Genomic DNA, 20782 nt, shown 5'->3' with positions numbered 1-20782 from the left:
ATCACACTGTATTCTAGTACAAAGCAGTAAACCCTGCCACAAACCAGCCATATTTGTGTACATGCTGAACAATAATCATGATAGGCAACGAAAAGAAAAGTTGATTTCATGCTAGCGTCTAGTGTTAAAGTTTATCTGTGTTGGTCATAGGTGTGAAATCACATGATAGAGTTATCAGTTCAAGCTAGAAGACTCATGTTTCTTTACCTGGTTGTTCAGTCAACTTCAGACCTGACCTTCAGATTGACCTCTGACAGCATTGATTCTGACCTTTGACATCAACCTTTGACCTTGCAGACAAGGTGGGGGCGCTTACAAGCCACCTCCAAAGGGTGGCAAGAAAGCTGGCCTGAAGGATCAGCCACCGGATCTGTGGATTAACCATGATCAGATGGAACTGAAACAGATGGAGAAAATGCCAATGCCGGAACCGATGACTCAAATTTCCATGTCAGAAGACGTCAAAGGAATGGATGATCCACCACCACCCATGGAAACTCTTCAGAAAAGAAACTCTTTTGTTGGTAAGCTATGGTAAACTTTACTGTCGTAGAAGGATCTTTGTACATGGAACAGAACACTGACAGTGCTAACGACACTTATTAATGTTTGTCAATGAATATACACATAGAAAAATATGGAAATATGCTGTATTATTTAATCTACTGGTTTAAATTTTTGAGTCCGAGAACAGCCTATCAGCTTCTGTTCTCAGATTGGCACTGTATGTTAGGCACTGTTACTTTAATCAGCCTAGAGTAATGTATACCCTCCAGAATGCTCAGCTGCAGGACTTGTGAAAAATATTATAAACTGGTGCCAACCCTAATCAGTATTCTGTCATTTGATCAAGCAACACAAAACTCACACGTATCATTTCAACCATAAAGTAGCGTAGAGTTCCAAATATCATCCATCTTTCTCCCAGGTGATGATGACCTTGATTTAACTGCCACTGATAGAAACAGATCCCTTGAAAGAAAACGAAAGCCAATCATGATACCTGTAGATCCTCAGCCACCTCCACCAAGGGAAAGTAAGTGATTAATTCTTAATTCTAGCTCTCACCCTATCTTCTCCCTATTCCTTCATCCATTAGTACCGAACAGATTTGCTGTAGAAATGGTTGGCTTGTATCATTCTAGTGAGTAGAGCATCATGGGATTGAAGACATCACACCACTGTTACACTGTAGAAAAGATTTACAAATTTCAAGGGGTGTAATACTGAATAGCAAATATTCAATTTGAAAATGACCACTTTATTTCTGCCTCAACTTCTTGCTGGCAGTGGAGACTATTTGATTGAAATTGGTAGTCTGTGCTGCCATGCCTGTCCATATGTTTATGTTCATTGCCAGTAGCAGTGGTGTCTCTCTGTGCCATCCCACCATGTAAAGGGCTCATCTGTATGAAAGAGACAGTTTTGTACTCATCTTTACGATGAGGGTTAGTCTGGGGCAAAGGTCATAGGTCACATTGGCGTAACATATGTTTATGTATCCTGTGAATAAGTATGATTTCATTGATAGGTATGGGTTTGAATGCAACTGTCAGCAGTAATTCATGTATCTTGCTTGTGACACAACTCTGTCCAGTGTGTTGGAAAAACAAGAATTTGCATTGGATAAAACCAGCATGTGATGTCTTTACTAAATACTAACCACACTTACCAAGATTGTATCAAATTTTCATAAAAGATGAGTCTTTTTAACAGTTCGAGCATACCATCTGACAATAGTGTTTGTCAATAGTTTGTTGTGAGTTGAATCTTACCTGTTTGTAAAAAATTAATTCTTTGATTCTGTGATAAATAGAACCTCGTCGCTTGCTTGCTGTGCTGTGCTACATCATGCAACACCAAACTTCTTATAACACATAATGTGTTTCCTCTTGGTTTCGTTGTATGATGAATCTTTATTTCTGTATAAGTTTATGCTTTCCTGCAGCCTTCATACCATCTAGTACTTTGATACATAAACTTAGATTAAAGAAAACATTTTTGAGGTTATGCAGGGCTGTACCCGTAGAGTGCTTTTGTAGAAGTGTTTAGTTTGTGAGTCTTACTTCAAAAGCCCACCTACAAAGTAATATAAATGCTGAGGAAAGCAAACAGATGAAAATCTATATTCACTTTGAAGTGTGGTTTTCCAGATTGTTTAAATTGCTGTACTACAGATTTCGATTCAGTGTAACGTTTGGAGAAAGTAGGAACAACGTCCTTTGGTGTCGATTTAATCTCGATAACGTAAACATTGTATCGCGGGGCTACTAAAATAATTAACTTGGCGCTATCAGTGTCTGAGGAAGTGAGGGGGGGGGGGGGGGGGGGGTTATTACAGTTTACGAACAAACATTTAACTGTAGACAATACAGTTCATTCCTGAAACATATTTTACTTCCAAACATTTGAAGCCAAAAACCAACGTTAAAAATAAATAAAATCCAACAAAGACATGAACATATTTCACGTTCATTACAGAAGTTGTAAAACATCAAGCCATAGAGAAAACGTGTTGACTGGTATGTCCATGATGACCCGAAAATTTCACAGTTGTGATTGGTTTTTGTCATCACATGAAATGAAGATCTGAATTAACACAGAACTTATGATATGAGTATCACTATAATTGAACAACAGTCTTACATTTTGAGATTGGAAACTTTTCAGAAGTGTACGTTAATCGGAAAGTTGACATCAGCGTCAAAATCTGACAACTATGACAATATCGCGATTTAAAATCGGTACAACATTCTTTCACCGGGGCTGTCGATTAGTTTATCCGCAAACAAGAACATGAAAAAGCACACCACCACAGTCTCATCTTGTGGCGTGCGTTGTCGGCTTGTATTAGCATAATTCCTATACGTTACGTTAGCTGGACTTGATAATTTGCGTAAAATAACATTTTAAACTTGGAGGAATCCCACAGTGGAAAAATAACCATGGCAGTCGGCTGCCGTAATGCCAGACAGTGCATGAAAAATGGCGTATTGCATATTACGATGCAGCATGTCTCTATATTCAGGACACTTCAAACGTTTCTTCAAGTCATTAAATAAATATTCAACAGGATTTATATCAGGCGAGTATGTCGGCGTGAAAACATATTCGACTCCTAAATTGTCCAAGGATTGCCGAAGTGCTCTTCCACCTTCATGGTGGTGAATAGGACAATTATCTACCACTATCACGTCACCGGGCCGAATTGCTGGTTCGCCATTGTCCGTGTTAGCATCAACAGCTTCAGTAAAAAACTGCAAAAACTGAGTTGTGTTGGATGCCCCCGCGATTATGTTTGCGTAACAAATTCCGTTAGCACCCATACATAAGTACGTTTAGAGTCATATTTGGACTTTTTGCATATCGTTGCAATTCAACGCATCGCTCGCCAACAGGCGAATGACCGTAGTTTTGTGAGCCAACAGACGGTAATTGAATTCCAGATTCGTCCATAAACTTTACAGTGTATGGATTACATTGTGACAAGAAATCGGTATAGGCTTGTGTGTAAACCATATTTCCCTCCGTGAATCTCTCATAGGCATGCTTAGTTATCTTCTTTCTTGTCCACTCGCCACTTGGTAGTCGGTATTTCACGTATTTACAAAGAGCAGACGTTTGCATTTTGCGCCAAGTTTGTTTTAATTTCGGCATATGAAATCGACGGTCTTTCACTTTTCAGCATCTCTACATACAACAGGTCGTGGTTATTCAATTTTCGCTGACGTCCACCACTACAAGGCTTTCGTTGTAGATGCCCTTGTTCACGATACTGCTTCCATAGTTTTTTAACAGTCACATGATGGACCTTTTGTGTTTCTGGCAACTTCGGCAATCTTTCCGTGCGGTATTACTCCGGTTTCGTCATTAGCTCCTACGTCCAACAAAGACTGCAAAACAAGCTTGCGATAGTCAAGACTGAGTTCTTTACCTCTTTGGAACATTCTACCTCTAGCCGACATTGTTTCCATAGTTTTAGTTAGACAGTAAAAATGCCGCTCAAGCACGGTGTGAACAGTCACTCTCTCAGAAGATAGTCACGCATCTAATTTTAGAAACGTAATTACTGTAGTTTGATTAGTGCAGGCTACTACCAATGTGACGGGGTGTGAGAAAGTAAACTTTTTTACAGTGAGCTGTATATAACTTCGCGTAAATTGGACACAGATGAATCGACTGTGTTGGCAAAACAAACGTCCGTCTTATCTTACCTGACCATGGATGTAAAAAATAGCCTGACAGCCTTGACAGAATCTGCTCCCTGGCTAAAATTCAACGGAGATCAAAAAAGTTCATGTACTTCATAACAGTGGAACGGTCCAAAATACGTCACAAGTCTGTATCGCACACAAATGTCGCAAACTTCAGGTTTTTGGCGCGCTATGCGATCTAGGCCCGGTATAGGGGACTCTCAATTTCAATCTATCCAAACCGCTGGTTTATAGCTGTGAGGATGGCGTTGTCAAAGTCTTTCGGGGATTCTAACGAAGAACTCGAACTAATTATCCATTATGTGTATTACGGACGAGAGCGATGCACTCCAATGGACGTACGCGTGACCGACTTGTTATGTAGAGGATACACGTGGTTTCTAGATCGACTGCGTCAATGTATTCCCTATATTGGTCGAATGGATTGCATCAGGTTGTGCTACAGAAATTGCGATGGTTTGTGGATTGATATCGTGGAATCTACATTTTCAAGAGTGATAAAATCTGCACAGCGACATTCATTGTCTGACTTTTTGTCATTGCATTTGCGTGTACTGGACGGGACATCTCCATATCAAAAGAGAAAGGAGTCAAGCTGTGAAAATCAAAGCGACGTCTCAAACAGTGATGAAAGTTCAGTCCGTCGTGGACTTTCGTTCGATACGCAACGTGAAGGAATCCATAATGATCCAACTACCGACATTTCAAGTCCTCCTTCAAACAAATCAAGAGATGAAACAAGCAGATTTGTTTATAAGAGTCCGATGGAAATTGATATCGAATTGAAGCGGCAACAACTTGAAGTGAAACAACAGGAACACGCGGAATACCTCGAAGTATACGAATGCCTTCAAAGAAAATATACACCCAGTCCTGGAGTAGCTGTTGATAAGCGTAAACGAATGTGCAGTAACTGTCACTTGCGTGGAACTGGACATCACAAGGGAAACTGTCACAATATAAGGTGTACGTCGGCAGTTCAGTGCAGTGAAATCGATCACCATAGAGATGAGATGAACGAACTCAATGCAGTTGCACAAGAAACCGAAAAACTGGAGAAAGATGTTCGACGTTTAGAAACCGAGGTGACTGCCAAGTATAAAGCTTTCGAAAAAGTCAGTGACACATTTGAAAAGAAAATAGAAGCTCATTTGATAAGATCAAACCCCGACAAGTATCTCCTAGACAGAATTGGACGAAACAAAAGAAATTTAGTTCTGCACGCTGACATCGCGATACTGAAAAAACACTATGCAAACACGCTACCGACGAATTTGGATATCGCATCTAAAACGTTTCAGTCAATTATCGATAGGGAAACACAAAGATTGACGGCTAGTACAGTGGCAAAACAGAAGAAAAGCGCCATCGATATTCTCATTGAGAAAAATCCAACCCGTTACTCTATCGTTAAACCAACGTCAACCCAGCCGGCCACACATGCAATCATGCCATCAACCGAGACCTGCGGACCAGCGGCAAGCACGGAGTCCGTTGTTGACAACAGTTATGTACAGCAGGGCAACTTACACCAATATCAGCCCTGTATGTACTCTTATGGTTATTATCCGTACCAGTTTCCATGGTATACTCCGCCCTTAACACAATCGGCAAATTATTACCAGCAGCCGTTAATAACTCCGCCAAGTGCCACTGCGACAATATCTGGTGCAGTTTCTACCGCGACAAATTATCTACCGCCTTTGCCTGACCAGCCTGACCAGCAGCAACCGCCACCACCACCGTCACCGCCATCGCCGTTCCCATGAGTTTTTTGTAGTTTGAACGGTCGTAGAACAAGTATAATCTTTTTCAGGCATTTTCACATTCAAGCAGTCGTGTTTATTATTCATCTCGTTACGTGTTTGTGTTTTTGGAGCGTTGAATCATTTTCACAGATGACTCACAACTCGCCTTTGCGACGATTTGCGATGCAAGTCGGATATTTAGCATTTTCTACAATCACATTTAAAAGATGGATTAACTTTTTACGTAATGTCTAGTTTTCTGTTGTCTGAGCGAAATATTCATTCCTGTGTTCGGATAAAATGTTTTCAGATCAGTCTAGATTTGACAGCAAATTATCGCGATGTACTTGCAGTCATCTGATTTGCAAAGGTCAAGTTCTGGTGAAGGTTTTCTTTTGAAACGTTGTTATAGTGCTGTAATCTCAAAATGTTAGAGTATATAGTCACTGCCACTTACCAACTCTGTTCTGATCTTCAGTTTTATGTGACAAAGCCATTACCACGTCACAACTGTGAAAGTTTAGGTCATGGACCGGACGTGTATATCACCACGGTATCTTTATGTTTGATGTTTCACAACTTTCTTAATCAACAATGATTACTTAGATGTTTTCGTTGGATTTTCATTCTTGTTGTTCTGTTACTGTTTCAATATTTGAAAATAAAATGTCTCACAGACTCTGTCTCACAGAAATTGACTGTGTTGCTGTCCACTGTAATCAGAGACACTGATAGCGCCAAGTTAATTATTTTAGTAGCCCCGCGATACAATGTTTATGTTATCGCGATTAAATCGACACCAAAGGACGTTGTTCCTACTTTCTCGAAACGTTACACTGAATCGAAATCTGTAGTAAGTCCATCCTGGCTTCAAAGGTCAGTGAGTCAGACACGTGTACATGGAGTGGGTAATGTGTTTTTCAGGCTGAAACATTTCTTTTTGCAAGTATGGCAGTTTACTTGTGATTGGATGTGAGTTAGAAGTATGATAGGATTATTTGGATGGATTGAACATCCTGAAGATGTGAACAGCAGCGTTGTCAGTCAAATTAATCTTTACATCAATCATTCTAGTCTGAAGTTGATGCAGGGATGTGTATAGAATCTATACAGAAAGCAAACACACACCCAATCAACCAACCCTACCCGCTACCCTAATGTTACTTCCATGAACACATAATCTACCCCATATATGGCTGTAGCATATTATTTCTGTAACTATTTGGGATGGTTGAAATGACCCATCTGTCGGCGTCACTGAACATCCATCCTTGTAGCTTTTGAAACTCCTTCATATGCTTGTAGAATGGACTAATAAATTTTGGCTCAAGTCTGCAGCTCTTGCATCTTTTTATAGCTTATATCTTAGTCATGAGTGTGGCCGCAGTTTTTCCAGCGCTCTCTGTTTTTCTTTAGCAATTTGCCAAAAGATGGGGTATTGAAGGTTTTCGCTGTCTGTTACTTTCACCAGCTATTGCTACAGCTACAGCTCTGCCAAACGGCAGTGTAAGCCCACCTATGAGGCCAACTTATCCTAAGACCCAATACAACACACCAAGCGTTGTTGCATCTAGTGGTTCGACAAGAAACCCAAACTATGATCAACCAGGTAGGAGCGTAGCCTCCACTCCTGCTATAGCCTAATGCATGCATAGTGTTAAACCGTAGAGCCGGTAGCAGTGCGTCTCCTGGCAATTTTTTAAAGCTAGACAATAAGAGTGCCTAAACTACCTAGAAAAATATACAACCAGTGATAATCAGTAGAATCCAGCCTTTTGCCATGTACTGCTTCAAAATAAAATACATGCTACTTTTGTAAAATGTCATTTCAAAAATCTCAAGTTTCATCTGTAGCTTGGCATTTTTGCTGTTTGTAGTTCAAGTAGGTTCATCGTACAGCTTTAGAAAAGAATTGCATCAACAAATCAGTGGATTTCCTAAAATCAGAAGACACCTAATTTTGGAACAGTATCTTGCAGAGGGCTGACCCCACAGTAAATATTCATTCCCTATTGTGTCACAGTTTATTTATTTTTGCATGTTGCATGGCATGATGTTTTTATTTCTGTTGTTCTTTTTGTTTTTCTTTTATTTTATTTCACGTATAGAGTTCCGTGTTAGGACCCAGTTTAACTACCCAATGACTAGATCAAAGTCTTTGGAAAGACCTGGTTTTATGACAATGAGCAGTTCAGGTAATTTCTGTTTTATTTTTTTGCCATACTGCATACGTATTTTCTTTCATTTTCATCATTTTACCTCCATACTTTGATTTTCTGGTCTATACATTGAACTACTTACCCCGTGTTTCAGTTTGGTTTATAACCGTCTTTCTTATTTGTCATGCTTCTTTTGCTTTCAAGTTGTGAAATTTTGTTGATGTCAATTTATTGAAAGCCATTTTACAATATAAACAACTGCCTAATGTTAATGCCAATTATATTTATGAACAAGATATGTATAAAACAATCGTGGCCTTATTTATAACTCTTTTCTATCCCAAAATCATCATTTATGTGAGTGGACCAGACTGATCACAGTATCTGTATTCTATCTTCTGATTTTCACTTTTATAATATTTCACTGTTTTGAGCAGTTACAAAAAAGATAATAGCTTTGGTCTATTAGAAACACGTGTTTAAGAGATTAACTTTTCCTGTTAATGTTCACTTGAGCCATCTATCTTCACGTCTTGTTTCATCGTTCATGTACTGAACAGTTGATTTTTTCCGAACAAGACTTAAGTTTCTCACTTTTTGCTGTCAATGCAGAGCACTGTTAAATCACACAGTCACACTTTCACAATACTCAATATACTATTCACTGCACCACACACACAAGGTGTGTATTTGAGAAATTTTGTACATCAAAATGACAAATTTCAAGAATGATTGACGTCTCTAACATGATAAGACATAAAATCCATTTGATGTTTAACTATTTCTAGTCCTTGCTTGATCAGAATCGAAATGATGTGGAAAGTTGGTTTATTATAAAATACAGAAAATGATATAACTGACTAGTAATAGTGGCAGCTTACTGACTGTACCTTGATGACAAAGTCTCAAAAACACATCTGTGACTTTATAAATTCAAGCACTGTCTCACCAAACGGGCATAGATGCTCTATTCAGAGTAAACTGATGTGCCAAAGAATTGAATGATGATGAAACTATTAACAAGACGATTCAAGTTTTCAAGTTAATGTCGTAAAATGTGGCTTAAATGATAGTGTCCTCCAATGTTGGTACACCATTGGATGATGAAAGTGCCACATAGGGTATGTCAGAAAATATAGTTATAAAGTATCATTGGCATTGAAACCTCATTCATCGGATTGGATATTCACTCATGTTATCACAGTTGCTTTCAAATCCATGAGAGATTCTTCAATAAGAGATCAGCCGGCCAGTCAGAGTTGTCTTGTGATTAAATTAACCAATCAGAGTGTAGCCTGGATGGTATTAGCCAATAAGGAGCAGACCTGATTTGGTTGGCCAGCCAGAAAGTAATGAAAATGACCAATCAGGGTGTAGTCTGTAGGCTGATGCCAGGTTTACAAAGTAGAGTACAACTTGTTGGGTAGGATGGCATAATTACAATTTCACCACAATCAATCTGATTTGTGTTGATCATACAGGATATCAAAGTGATAACACAACTGTATCATCAGATGATGGCACGAAGACATTACCACCTTCCATGGCAGGTGCAAGACCATCTGGCCATCCCTTGAAGAGCTTCAGTGTGCCAGGTCCTCCACCTCACTACTCAAGTATATCTGGAAATCCACAACAAAAACATCCAGGTAAGTGTTCCTGTCATCATATGGAATGTTGGGTTATGACTGAAGAGTGCCCTCTACAGGGTTCTTCATGTGGAGATTTTGAACAGTAGGCCACTCCTCTATTTCTTGATTGATCTATTCATATGTTAATAAGATACAAAGCAAAACATTTTCACAACAAAGGAATATGCAAAATATGCATTGTTATGTAAATTGATCATCCTCTCAGTTTAGGAATTTTTGAAAATTTCTTTGTATCATCCAATTACCTGTGTATCATCCAATTACCTATGTATAGGTACTATCCAAGTAGCTATAATATGTAAAATTTTGGACCAGTACTTGTCATTTGTAAAATTTCTTGTTCAAGAAAGATTTATTTTCAGTCAGTGGCTTGCTAGTAGTTTAGCTTTAAGGGTACTGTGATAGCCTTGTAATATGACAACAAAACAGCTAAAGCTTATAATACACATATGCTTGCATGACCAGACTACCAATATAGCAGTAAAAATGTGTTAGTGAACCATCATGGAAAAAGTTATGCACAAACAACACAAAATATGTTACCACATTTCTTTTTTCCCATAATGTTTGTACCTTATGTGTATATTCCCAGTATCACCAATCTAACTATAAATTAATTTGCATTTCCATGGTTACATCTTCAGGTAAGCCAGGTATGATCAGCAGCCCATACAAAAAACCCACAGTTATTGTCGGCGGTAATAAAAACAGGATGCATCCATTACCTGTGAACACGCCTAGAGCGCCCGATGTTGCAGTGAGAGGCAAGGCGGATGATTCAGCAGACAACAATTCAGAGGTGAGTTATAGCATTCCTACCAAACTATCGCACACAGACTTTTAGTTGTCGTCTTAGAAACGATTCCTGTGTTGTGATTACCAATGCTTTGAGGTGTTAATCCTTTACACTCTGAAAATCATTGTGTATCCACTTTAGCACTCAAAGTGTAGTGCTAATAATCCAAGGACACTGAAGATCAAGGGAAATTTACACATATTCATGTTCAAGTACCACATGGTATCTTTCTTTACCAGCTGTTCATGTTAAGCATACATGGCAACAGACAATGTTTAGTCCCCACGGACACCGTCCGGGGGGACTTATAGGTTTGGTCATGTCCGTGCGTGTGTGCGTCCGTGCGTGCGTGTGTGCGTGCGTCCGTCCGTTCACGCAGATATCTCAGAGATGCAAGAAGCGATTTCATTCAAACTTGGTACAAGGATTACTTCATATGTCATACAGATGCACGTCAATTTGTTTTGTGATACGATCCAATATGGCCGCCAGGCGGCCATTTTATTACGATTTTTTCATGTACAGAGCCATAACTCAGACATGTTTCAACCGATTTTATTCAAAGTTGGTACAATGACATTGACCAATGTCATAGATATGCACGTCGATTTGTTTTGTGATACGATCCAATATGGCCGCCAGGCGGCCATTTTATTACGATTTTTTCATGTACAGAGCCATAACTCAGACATGTTTCAACCGATTTTATTCAAAGTTGGTACAAGGACATTGACCAATGTCATAGATATGCACGTCATTTTGTTTTGTGATACGATCCAATATGGCCGCCAGGCGGCCATTTTATTACGATTTTTTCATGTACAGAGCCCGATCTCAGACATGTTGCAACCGATTTTATTCAAAGTTGGTACAAGGACATTGACCAATGTCATAGATATGCACGTCATTTTGTTTTGTGATACGATCCAATATGGCCGCCAGGCGGCCATTTTATTACGATTTTTTCATGTACAGAGCCATAACTCAGACATGTTTCAACCGATTTTATTCAAAGTTGGTACAAGGACATTGACCAATGTCATAGATATGCATGTCGATTTGTTTTGTGATATGATCCAATATGGCCGCCAGGCGGCCATTTTATTACAATATTTTCATATACAGTGCCATAAGTCAGACATGTTTTAACCGATTTTATTCAAAGTTGGTACAAGGACATTGACCTATGTCTTACGTATGTACATCAATTTGTTATGTGATACGATCCAATATGGCCGCTAGGCAGCCATTTATTACGATATTTTCATGTACAGAGCAATAACTCAGACATGTTTCAACGGATTTTATTCAAAGTTGGTACAAGGAGATTGACTAATGTCATACATATGCATGTCAATTTGTTATGTGATACGATCCAATATGGCTGCCTTGCGGCCATTTTATTACGATTTTTTCCTGTCGAGGGCCATAATACTCTAAGGCATATCTTAACCGATTTTATTCAAAGTTGGTACAAGGACATTAACCTATGTCATACATATGTATGTCAATTTGTTTCTTGATATGATCCAATATGGCTGCATGGCAGCCATTTTGTTACAATTTTTTCGTGTCCTTAGCCCAAACTTGGGCATGTCTCAATTAATGAAGAGGACTCTATCCTCTTAGGACATGAATCAAAGTACCTATTAACAAGTGGGGACTGTGTCATCAACGATGACTTGTTGGTATTAAAGACAACGTGTTGATGCGAAACTCAGCTGCACATACTGCAAAGCCCTTCTTTGAAATTTTTCAAATGTCTCACTTTGAGTTCTGAAAATACAATGAGGTTGGATGGCCTGAGTAAGGGATAGTGAGATAGGGTGCTCTGAGCAGATTGAGCTTCGTAAATACAGTAAGATAGGGTGGCCAAAGAAGAGTGAGTTCAGTAAATACAGTAAGATAGGGTGTCGTAGCATATTAAGTTCTTGAAATACAGGTAGAGATGTTTACTCAATTAGGATGGGTCCTAGTCATGGAATATCTAAGCAATAGTTTAAACCCAGAATTCCAAGGGACCACAGTACAAATAAAACCACATATATTGTGCAAGCACATATAGAATCGCGTATTGCCACTCATTTTTGTACACATGGGTATGTCTGTATTGCCATCACATGATCTCTGTGCATGTACTGACTTTATTGTTGAGTACTGTTATCGCAGTATGTGTTTCCAAAAAGGGGGCTGTAAAAGTCTGTAACGAAAATTAAGCACCTGAATAGATAATGACTAGAGGGTCGTCAAACCTTATATCAAATATTTTTTGAAAAGATCAAGTGATTTCATTGCCAACAGATTTGCGTGGGGTAAAAAAAACAGTTCAATTTGTTTCATTATGATTCTAATATAATTAAAATCTTAAATAGTAGATGATATGCACATAGATGCATGTTAGTATCAGCATGTTGTTACTTTTCAAATATGTCTGTTGGAATAACACTGCTGTCTTTTTCACATCAAGTTGTTATGTCTTTATTTCTTGCCATTTCCAGAGCAAGTCATTCAGTACGGAAGATCTAAATGCAGAAATGGCCAACCTTGAAGGACTCATGAAGGACCTCAATGCCATCACAGCGACAGAACTTGAATGCTGAGAATAGGACTTGGCTTAACTCTGAATAATACACAGCTAAAGACAATTCCAGGATTTTGTAAATCTGTGGAAATCCTCAGTCAAGGATTATAACATTTAGAAAAATACTCTAGACATCTGACAATGACTATTGTAATTTTTATTATATTTTTTTGTTTTTCCTGAAAAGTGTAAGTGTTAATAGATGTTGAAATGATAAGTATAGTGACCTCTAGATCAGATTCCTTGGAATGTGGTCCTGGAGAGCTTAGAAGCCGGCAAACCAAACTCAAAAATTGCCCACGGATTTAACATAGAGGTCTTCTGAACCAGTCAGTGTATGTATTCATTAAGTTAAATGTAAACAGATAAGCAGTCACAAACTTGTGTATTCTATGAAAGAAGTCGGCTCAAAATTATACTGTTGTTATTGTCAAAGATGTCCTCAGTAAAAGCTTACTGCGGAGGAGGTATTTTAGGTGGGTTGGATCTGAGGGGAGAGAGAGGGGGTATGAAGTCCCCCCACACCACCTCTACCACACACAATGTGTTGCTGCATGGTTAGTTTATGGAGTACCGTAGTTTTCAGTATGAAATGCAGCAAAAAGTATGTATTGTAAAACCAGGATAATAGAGGTCCACGTCCCGTTCCTTAAGAGATCTAGTTTTGCACTCACAATTTATGGTTTCCAGTATTGACATCAAGATGTGTCGAGAGAATTTTTTTCAAGGGTGAAACACAACCAAAGGAAGATCTGTAGGAAGGCCTGATTCCTCTGATAATCCACAAAGGTTGAGAACACTAACACCCCAGGAGATGCTGATATTTTATTCAGTTTTACTTGCATTATCATTGTCAAGTATATACTGTACAAGAAAGACTGATAGAGCAGATGAAGAATTTATTTTCTCTCAGTACGCTGTAGTAAAATCCAGCAGGATGTCCGTGAACATTTTATACTAGCAGAGATGTCAAATAAAGATTGTGTATCAATCCATATACATGCAAAATGCATGCATAGTGTGAAGTGAATCTTCCTTCACCAGGCGGAATATTTTATTTTGAATATGATATTTTTAATCTTTTATATGCCTTCATCCTTCCAACATGAATGAGGCCCTGTTGTGGATTTTATTTTTCAATTTTAAATAAAGGGTCTGATATTTGACTCAGATGAGGGTTCCGTGAAAGTACACTTGCTTCAAAGCCTTTTGGAGAACGTTCATCATAAAAACTGTATAAAATTTTCATATAGTATTGGTTGAGCCTGTAGTAAAAGCAATTGCATGATCGACGTATACAGCTCAGTGGCAAATGTTTTTTTTGTTCACAAAACTAATTTTGTACAAAAAATTACAATTCATAGGTTTTACAAATTATTTAATTATTGGTAGACAACAGGAGAGATTACTTAAAGTGTACGAGAGTAATGCTTCTTATGTGTTGCCTGTTAATAGCTCTGTACGCTACAACTGAAGTATTTATAATCACTATAGTAGGTGTATCCAGAGACATGTTTCAAAGAAAGCTTGTGATGGAATTGTAGAGATGGCATAAGTGTGTAACAGCGCCAGCCTCAGTTTGCTATTGTACTTAAAAAAAAATAAAAATGTGTAGCTGCTGTCAGAGACTAGCAGTTTGTTGTATATTGTCAACTTTAAGATGGTTAATAATATTCCCAATTCAATCCTCTCATCCCACGGTGAAGTTTCCTCAACATGCCAAACTATCCGTATAGTATGGCTCGAATCTTGTCTTTAAAGTGGACACTTAACGTAGATTTTGTTTGATTCACATTGTGTTCTGTGGTCATTCATGTGGTGCCCAATTTAACTTCCCACCTGTGTCGTATTCTTTTACAAAAAAAGATGTTTTCTTTTTAAAAAAAAATCAATTGAAAGAAAAGTTGATTTTCAAGGGTCCTATATTTTAAAGATACTGAGAATTGGAAATTTTACAAAATCTTTTTACATGACTGTGGTGCACATGTACTTAAGGAGAGTAATATTATGTATGCATAGCTGTCATTCTGGAGATAGAATTCCCCCAACCTCACATTTATAGTTCTCTGCCAAACTGTATCTTCACTGTATTCTATTGAATTTCAAAACAACAAATGTACTCTTTGAAATATTTTATCCTGATGCCATTACAAGAAAGAAACCATGTATCACACCAAAATTTATTAAAAAGTTTTGATATTTAAAGTGGCCTGTGTGTGGTTATATATATTTAAAGTGGCCTGTGTGTGGTTATATATATTTAAAGGGCCGGAAACTAACTTTGATGATTGTTTTCACTATGTTTGTTGTGCATGTCAAAAGCATGTTCTTGTTCTATTCCGCAAAGTATCTTGTAGCATCCACTTCAGTGTGACAACACAGCATCTATATGTGCAACATGCTCAGTTATTGTTTACAGTTGAATTGTAGTCCGGACCAGAATTCACTTGTACAATACAGTCTACACATGTACAGACTAAGTTGACAAGCTGAATACTGTGTATCGCAACATGCTTTGAGGAGTAGATTAAGAAACTGTAGTTGAAAGACAAAAGTGAAAAAATCAAAAGTTTCAGCTACTGCCCTTTAATGGCATTCTGTATGACTAGTGTTTTTGTGAACCTCAGAATGTTTGAAGTAATGCACGATTAAAATTATGCAAAAACATAAACAAAGAACTTCACATGATTTGGTGAGCTATGGCCAGTGGTTGGTAAAAATGCACGTTTCACATTGTTGAAGCTATCGTGCTATGGGGAGTTGTATGCCATTGTACATTATAGAACCCAAACGTGTAAGGAAACGTGCATGATTAAACACTGTAAAAGTCTGCACGTTAGACATTTTAGACACGTTAGGTCCGTACACGTTAGGTTTGCACGATACACGATAGGTTAGCATGATTGGCATGGTAGATTTTGACCGATGTTGAAAACCTAAAATGACATACATTTTAGACACGTTAGGTCCGTACACGTTAGCTTTTCACGATACACGATAGGTTTGCATGATTGGCATGATAGAAATTGGAGTCATGTTGAAAGCCTAAAATGACATACACGTTACACGATAGGTTTGCATGATTGGCATGATAGATTTTGACTCATGTTGAGAACCTAAAATGACATACACGTTAGACATTTTAGACACGTTAGGTCCGTACACGTTAGGTTTGCACGATACACGATAGGTTTACACGATTGGCATGTTAGATTTGACTCATGTGGAGAACCTAAAATGACATGCACGTTAGACATTTTAGACAGGTTAGGTGCGTACACGTTAGGTCGGCACGTTACACGATAGGTTTGCACGATTGGCATGATAGATTTTGACCCATGTTGAGAACCTAAAATGACATGCACGTTTGACATTTTAGACACGTTATGTTCGTACACGTTAGGTGTGCACGATACAAGATAGGTTTGCACGATTGGCATGATAGATTTTGACTCATGTGGAGAACCTAAAATGACATGCACGTTAGACATTTTAGACACGTTAGGTGTGTACACATTAGGTTTGCACGTTACACGATAGGTTTGCACGATTGGCATGATAGATTTTGACCCATGTTGAGAACCTAAAATGACATGCACGTTTGACATTTTAGACACGTTAGGTCCGTACACGTTAGGTGTGCACGATACAAGATAGGTTTGCACGATTAGCATGATAGATTTACGGAGCTAACGTGTCTAAAATGTCTAACGTGTATGTCATTTTAGGGTCTCCAGATAAGTTGAATGGTACAGTCATGATATACACGTTAGACATTTTAGACACGTTAGGTCCGTACACAATAGGTCTGCACGATACACGATAAGTTTGCATGATTGGCATGATAGAAATTGGAGTCATGTGGAGAACCTAAAATGACATGCACGTTAGACATTTTAGACACGTTAGGTGCGTACACGTTAGGTCGGCACGTTACACGATAGGTTTGCACGATTGGCATGATAGCTTTTGACTCATGTTGAGAACCTAAAATGACATGCACGTTAGAAATTTTAGACACGTTAGGTCGGCACGTTACACGATAGGTTTGCACGATTGGCATGATAGATTTTGACTCATGTTGAGAACCTAAAATGACATGCACGTTAGACATTTTAGACACGTTAGGTCCGTACACATTAGGTTTGCACGATACACGATAAGTTTGCACGATTGGCATGATAGATTTTGACTCATGTTGAGAACCTAAAATGACATCCACGTTAGACATTTTAGACACGTTAGGTCCGTACACATTAGGTTTGCACGATACACGATAAGTTTGCACGATTGGCATGATAGATTTTGACTCATGTTGAGAGCCTAAAATAATATACACGTTAGACATTTTAGACACGTTAGGTCCGTACACGTTAGGTCTGCACGATACAAGATAGGTTTGCACGATTAGCATGATATAGTTTGACCTTACCGTGTTTGTAGGCCATCAGGTGAATCTTGAGACATATCGTATAACGTGCCGACCTAAGATTTACGGAGCTAACGTGTCTACAATGTCTAACATGTATGTCATTTTAGGTTGTCCACCAGTCAAAATCTATCATGCCAATAGTGCAAACTTATCGTGTAACGTGCTGAACCAACGTGTACGGACCTAACGTGTCTAAAATATCTAACGTGTATGTCCAGATAAGTCGAATGGTACCACAGTTGTAGTCATGATATACACGTTAGACACTTAGGCACGATAGGTGCATCCATGTTTGGCGTGCACAATATTTGTACGCCCTATAATGCTATACATGTTAGACATAGGTCCTTTAACGTTAGGTCTGCACGATACACGATAGGTTTGCACGTTTGGCATTTTAGGCACGTTAGTTCCGACCTGGCATACACGTTAGACATTTTAGAAACGATAGGTGCGGATATGTTGGGTCTGCACGATACACGATAGGTTTGCAAGTTTGGCTTTTTTGGTCACGTTAGTTCCGACCTAACATGTCAAACATGCACTACTAAAATGTAAAAATGTCTAAAATGAAAAAATCCCGACTTCTGGCCATGGATGGATTTGGTGATTCCATGGTACACATTTTAGCACTGACTAGAATTTGTCAACAATAACATTGTTGGTATGTTGTTTATCTGTCTGTTTACTGTTGTGTCATTCAACCTTAGACCCCTAGATATAGATTTCCCATAATTCATTATGATTTGTATCCTTGAAGATTCCTCGGTGGCATCTACCATGTCTCCCATGTGTAGATAAATTCATAGACCGGTTGGAAACAGTCTGAAAACACACTTTTAAGCACACCATTCTTCCCAATTCTCATTTTAAATGATTTGGAAAATTAGGCATGATTGAGAGAGGAGATAGCATTTTTGTAAAATTTTCCAGTGACTGTGTTTGTAGCCATACAGACTAATGTGATGGAAAATAGGGAGACTAGTTGCACCTGTTTTATGAAATAAAAGGACATTGATTTTTTCAAATGGAAATGACAAAAGAAATTTGCATGCTAAGTTTGCTCAGAGAATGACCTCTATAACTTGCTGCCCGAAGGTATGGCATTTGTAGTACCTACAGAACATGATTTTTATCATTGTTCAAAGGTTATTTGGAATCTATCACTGAAATATCTGATCGTACTTTTACTAGACATTATTTAACAATTATTCTGATGCTACACGTTATTGCTTACATGCAGAACTGATAAAGTTATAAGAAAAGTAACCTTCAATGATACAAATTAAAAGAGAATTGTGGATAATTTATTGTACTGTGCCCTATGGTATATGATAAAAGAACATTGCTAAACCTTGTCAGGTTGAGCTGGAACAACGTTCAAACTCTTCATGTTGCAAATATTTCCTTCTGAAACGTTAACAACCCTCTCCCAACCCCAGTTTTAATTGAAAATTCAAAGTCAGACCTCCTTGAATTAATATACATATGCAATGAAAACAATGTCATGGAAGTGTTAAATATACCTAACTTATCATGCTTAGTCAATCTCTCGTAGACTTTTTGTATTCAATTTATATTACTCATATCTCTCCTGCTTCTCCTGATCCTTCCATGAGTTTAATTTATGCAAGTTCTAAAAGCCACAAACTCACCAGAGTGGCAGTGTATACAAATGCTGGTCGTAGTTCTTCTCGTGTACGAAGTGCATGAAACCATATGGTTGTATGCACTCATGCAGAGAAAAATGAAAGAAAGTGGCTCTAAATTAATTACTTTGTTGGATGTTATCTGATAAATAGATGCGTGTCAATCTACCATGTATGGTGTAAAAAGGCTCAACGATTCCAGTGCAATGTAGGTTATCTAGTGGGATGTGAATGAGATAAAGTAGTTTTATCATAAAAAGGTTTCGACTGAATGAAAATTAATTCTCGGTAGACTCGATACCTGAAATACGCTTTTACCACCCAAGTGAGTCATAAAAGTCTAAGGTGGTCGACCATATTTTCAACCTTCAAGTTGTTGATTTCTACAGGTAAAAGACACCGTTGCCTGTGGTTCAATACACGGCAAAACACATAAGTCAAGTCAAACGCGTCAAAGTAAACTTTAAGGTTATACCGGAATTTCATACCAAAAATGCCTAAAGATGAAAAGATGCAGGAGTGTAGCTAATTTCGCAAACAAACAGAACTTTTAGGCATAAAAACGATTGGATTTACGTTTAAAGTTGAACGGATCACTATGTCAAACTCTTGCTTTGGTGAGAAGTCGACTTTTTACCCACAATGCACTTCAATATGCAGTTTGACCCTTTAGCATACGGCAAAAGCTATATCAAAGGTAGCGAGAATTGGCACATTCAAAGACACTGATATGTAGATCAATTACTTGTGCAAATGTATACAAGCAATGTCAAGCCCAGAAGGAGTTTCCTTTTCGAGTTCAAGTTCTTTGCACATATTATCCATTGTTTTCCCTTCAGTAAAAACTGGACACCAAGATTTTCATCTTCATCAACGCCCACCCCGAGCGGCGTACTCTTGATATTTTCATACGGAGGTGTGCCGCCCAAGTTGAACACATCTACCCATGTATATTCCAAAAATATGGCCCTTTGTTAGATATTGCTCGACGAATTTGGGGAATTTCACCTTTATTCTGTTGCATGAGAATTTTTTCCTAAAGCATGCGACATTTGCTTTGTTATCGACCCATGCTTAGGGTATTTTGCGGATGAAAAATGGCGACCTATGTTTAGGGATTTTTTCGTTAAAAAGTGACCTATTCTGGCGGCACATACCCGGAGTAGCCCCGGCACCAACCACCTGTTTACAACTTCGTATTACTTCCATCTCTGACTCTGACAAATTTTGTATGTTTTTACAGAAAACCTTGAATTGTACTCCCAAATCAGTATCAGTAAAAGACTGTTCGAACCTTTTCCCTGTTTTCCCTCATTTTGGAGCTCCTTCCTCATTGCCATGTTTTGTGTGTTCAAATTTGGCGCAGACACGACTCAGGTGGTGATCTTGAAGATCGCTGTCTTCGTCTTCGTCCACCTGGCATTTTTCCTTGCCACTGCAGAGAGTTGGGAAAATGAACTCAAAAAACTAACAGAGGAAGGAAATGTAGTCATCAAAAATAGATCGCCCCACGTCAAGTTGGTTTCAACCAAAGAATAGGTCTTGCAGTGC

At 38.4% G+C, this 20782-nt stretch overlaps 1 protein-coding gene across 1 annotated transcript in view; it reads left to right on the top strand.

Annotated features, from left to right (window-relative positions):
* Positions 1-15355, top strand: part of LOC139117477 (neogenin-like) — an 82105-nt gene extending 66750 nt beyond the window's left edge. The window contains 7 exon segments of the mRNA XM_070680609.1: positions 298-524; positions 929-1036; positions 7434-7571; positions 8071-8157; positions 9603-9770; positions 10418-10572; positions 13068-15355. Of these exon segments, the coding sequence (XP_070536710.1) occupies positions 298-524; positions 929-1036; positions 7434-7571; positions 8071-8157; positions 9603-9770; positions 10418-10572; positions 13068-13169 (985 nt within the window). The 3' untranslated portion in view covers positions 13170-15355.
* Positions 15356-20782: the final 5427 nt, after the last annotated feature.

Source organism: Ptychodera flava, chromosome 18 (genome assembly GCF_041260155.1).
Source record: "Ptychodera flava strain L36383 chromosome 18, AS_Pfla_20210202, whole genome shotgun sequence".
Taxonomy (NCBI): domain Eukaryota; kingdom Metazoa; phylum Hemichordata; class Enteropneusta; family Ptychoderidae; genus Ptychodera; species Ptychodera flava.
This window is presented reverse-complemented; position numbering and strand designations above follow the sequence as displayed.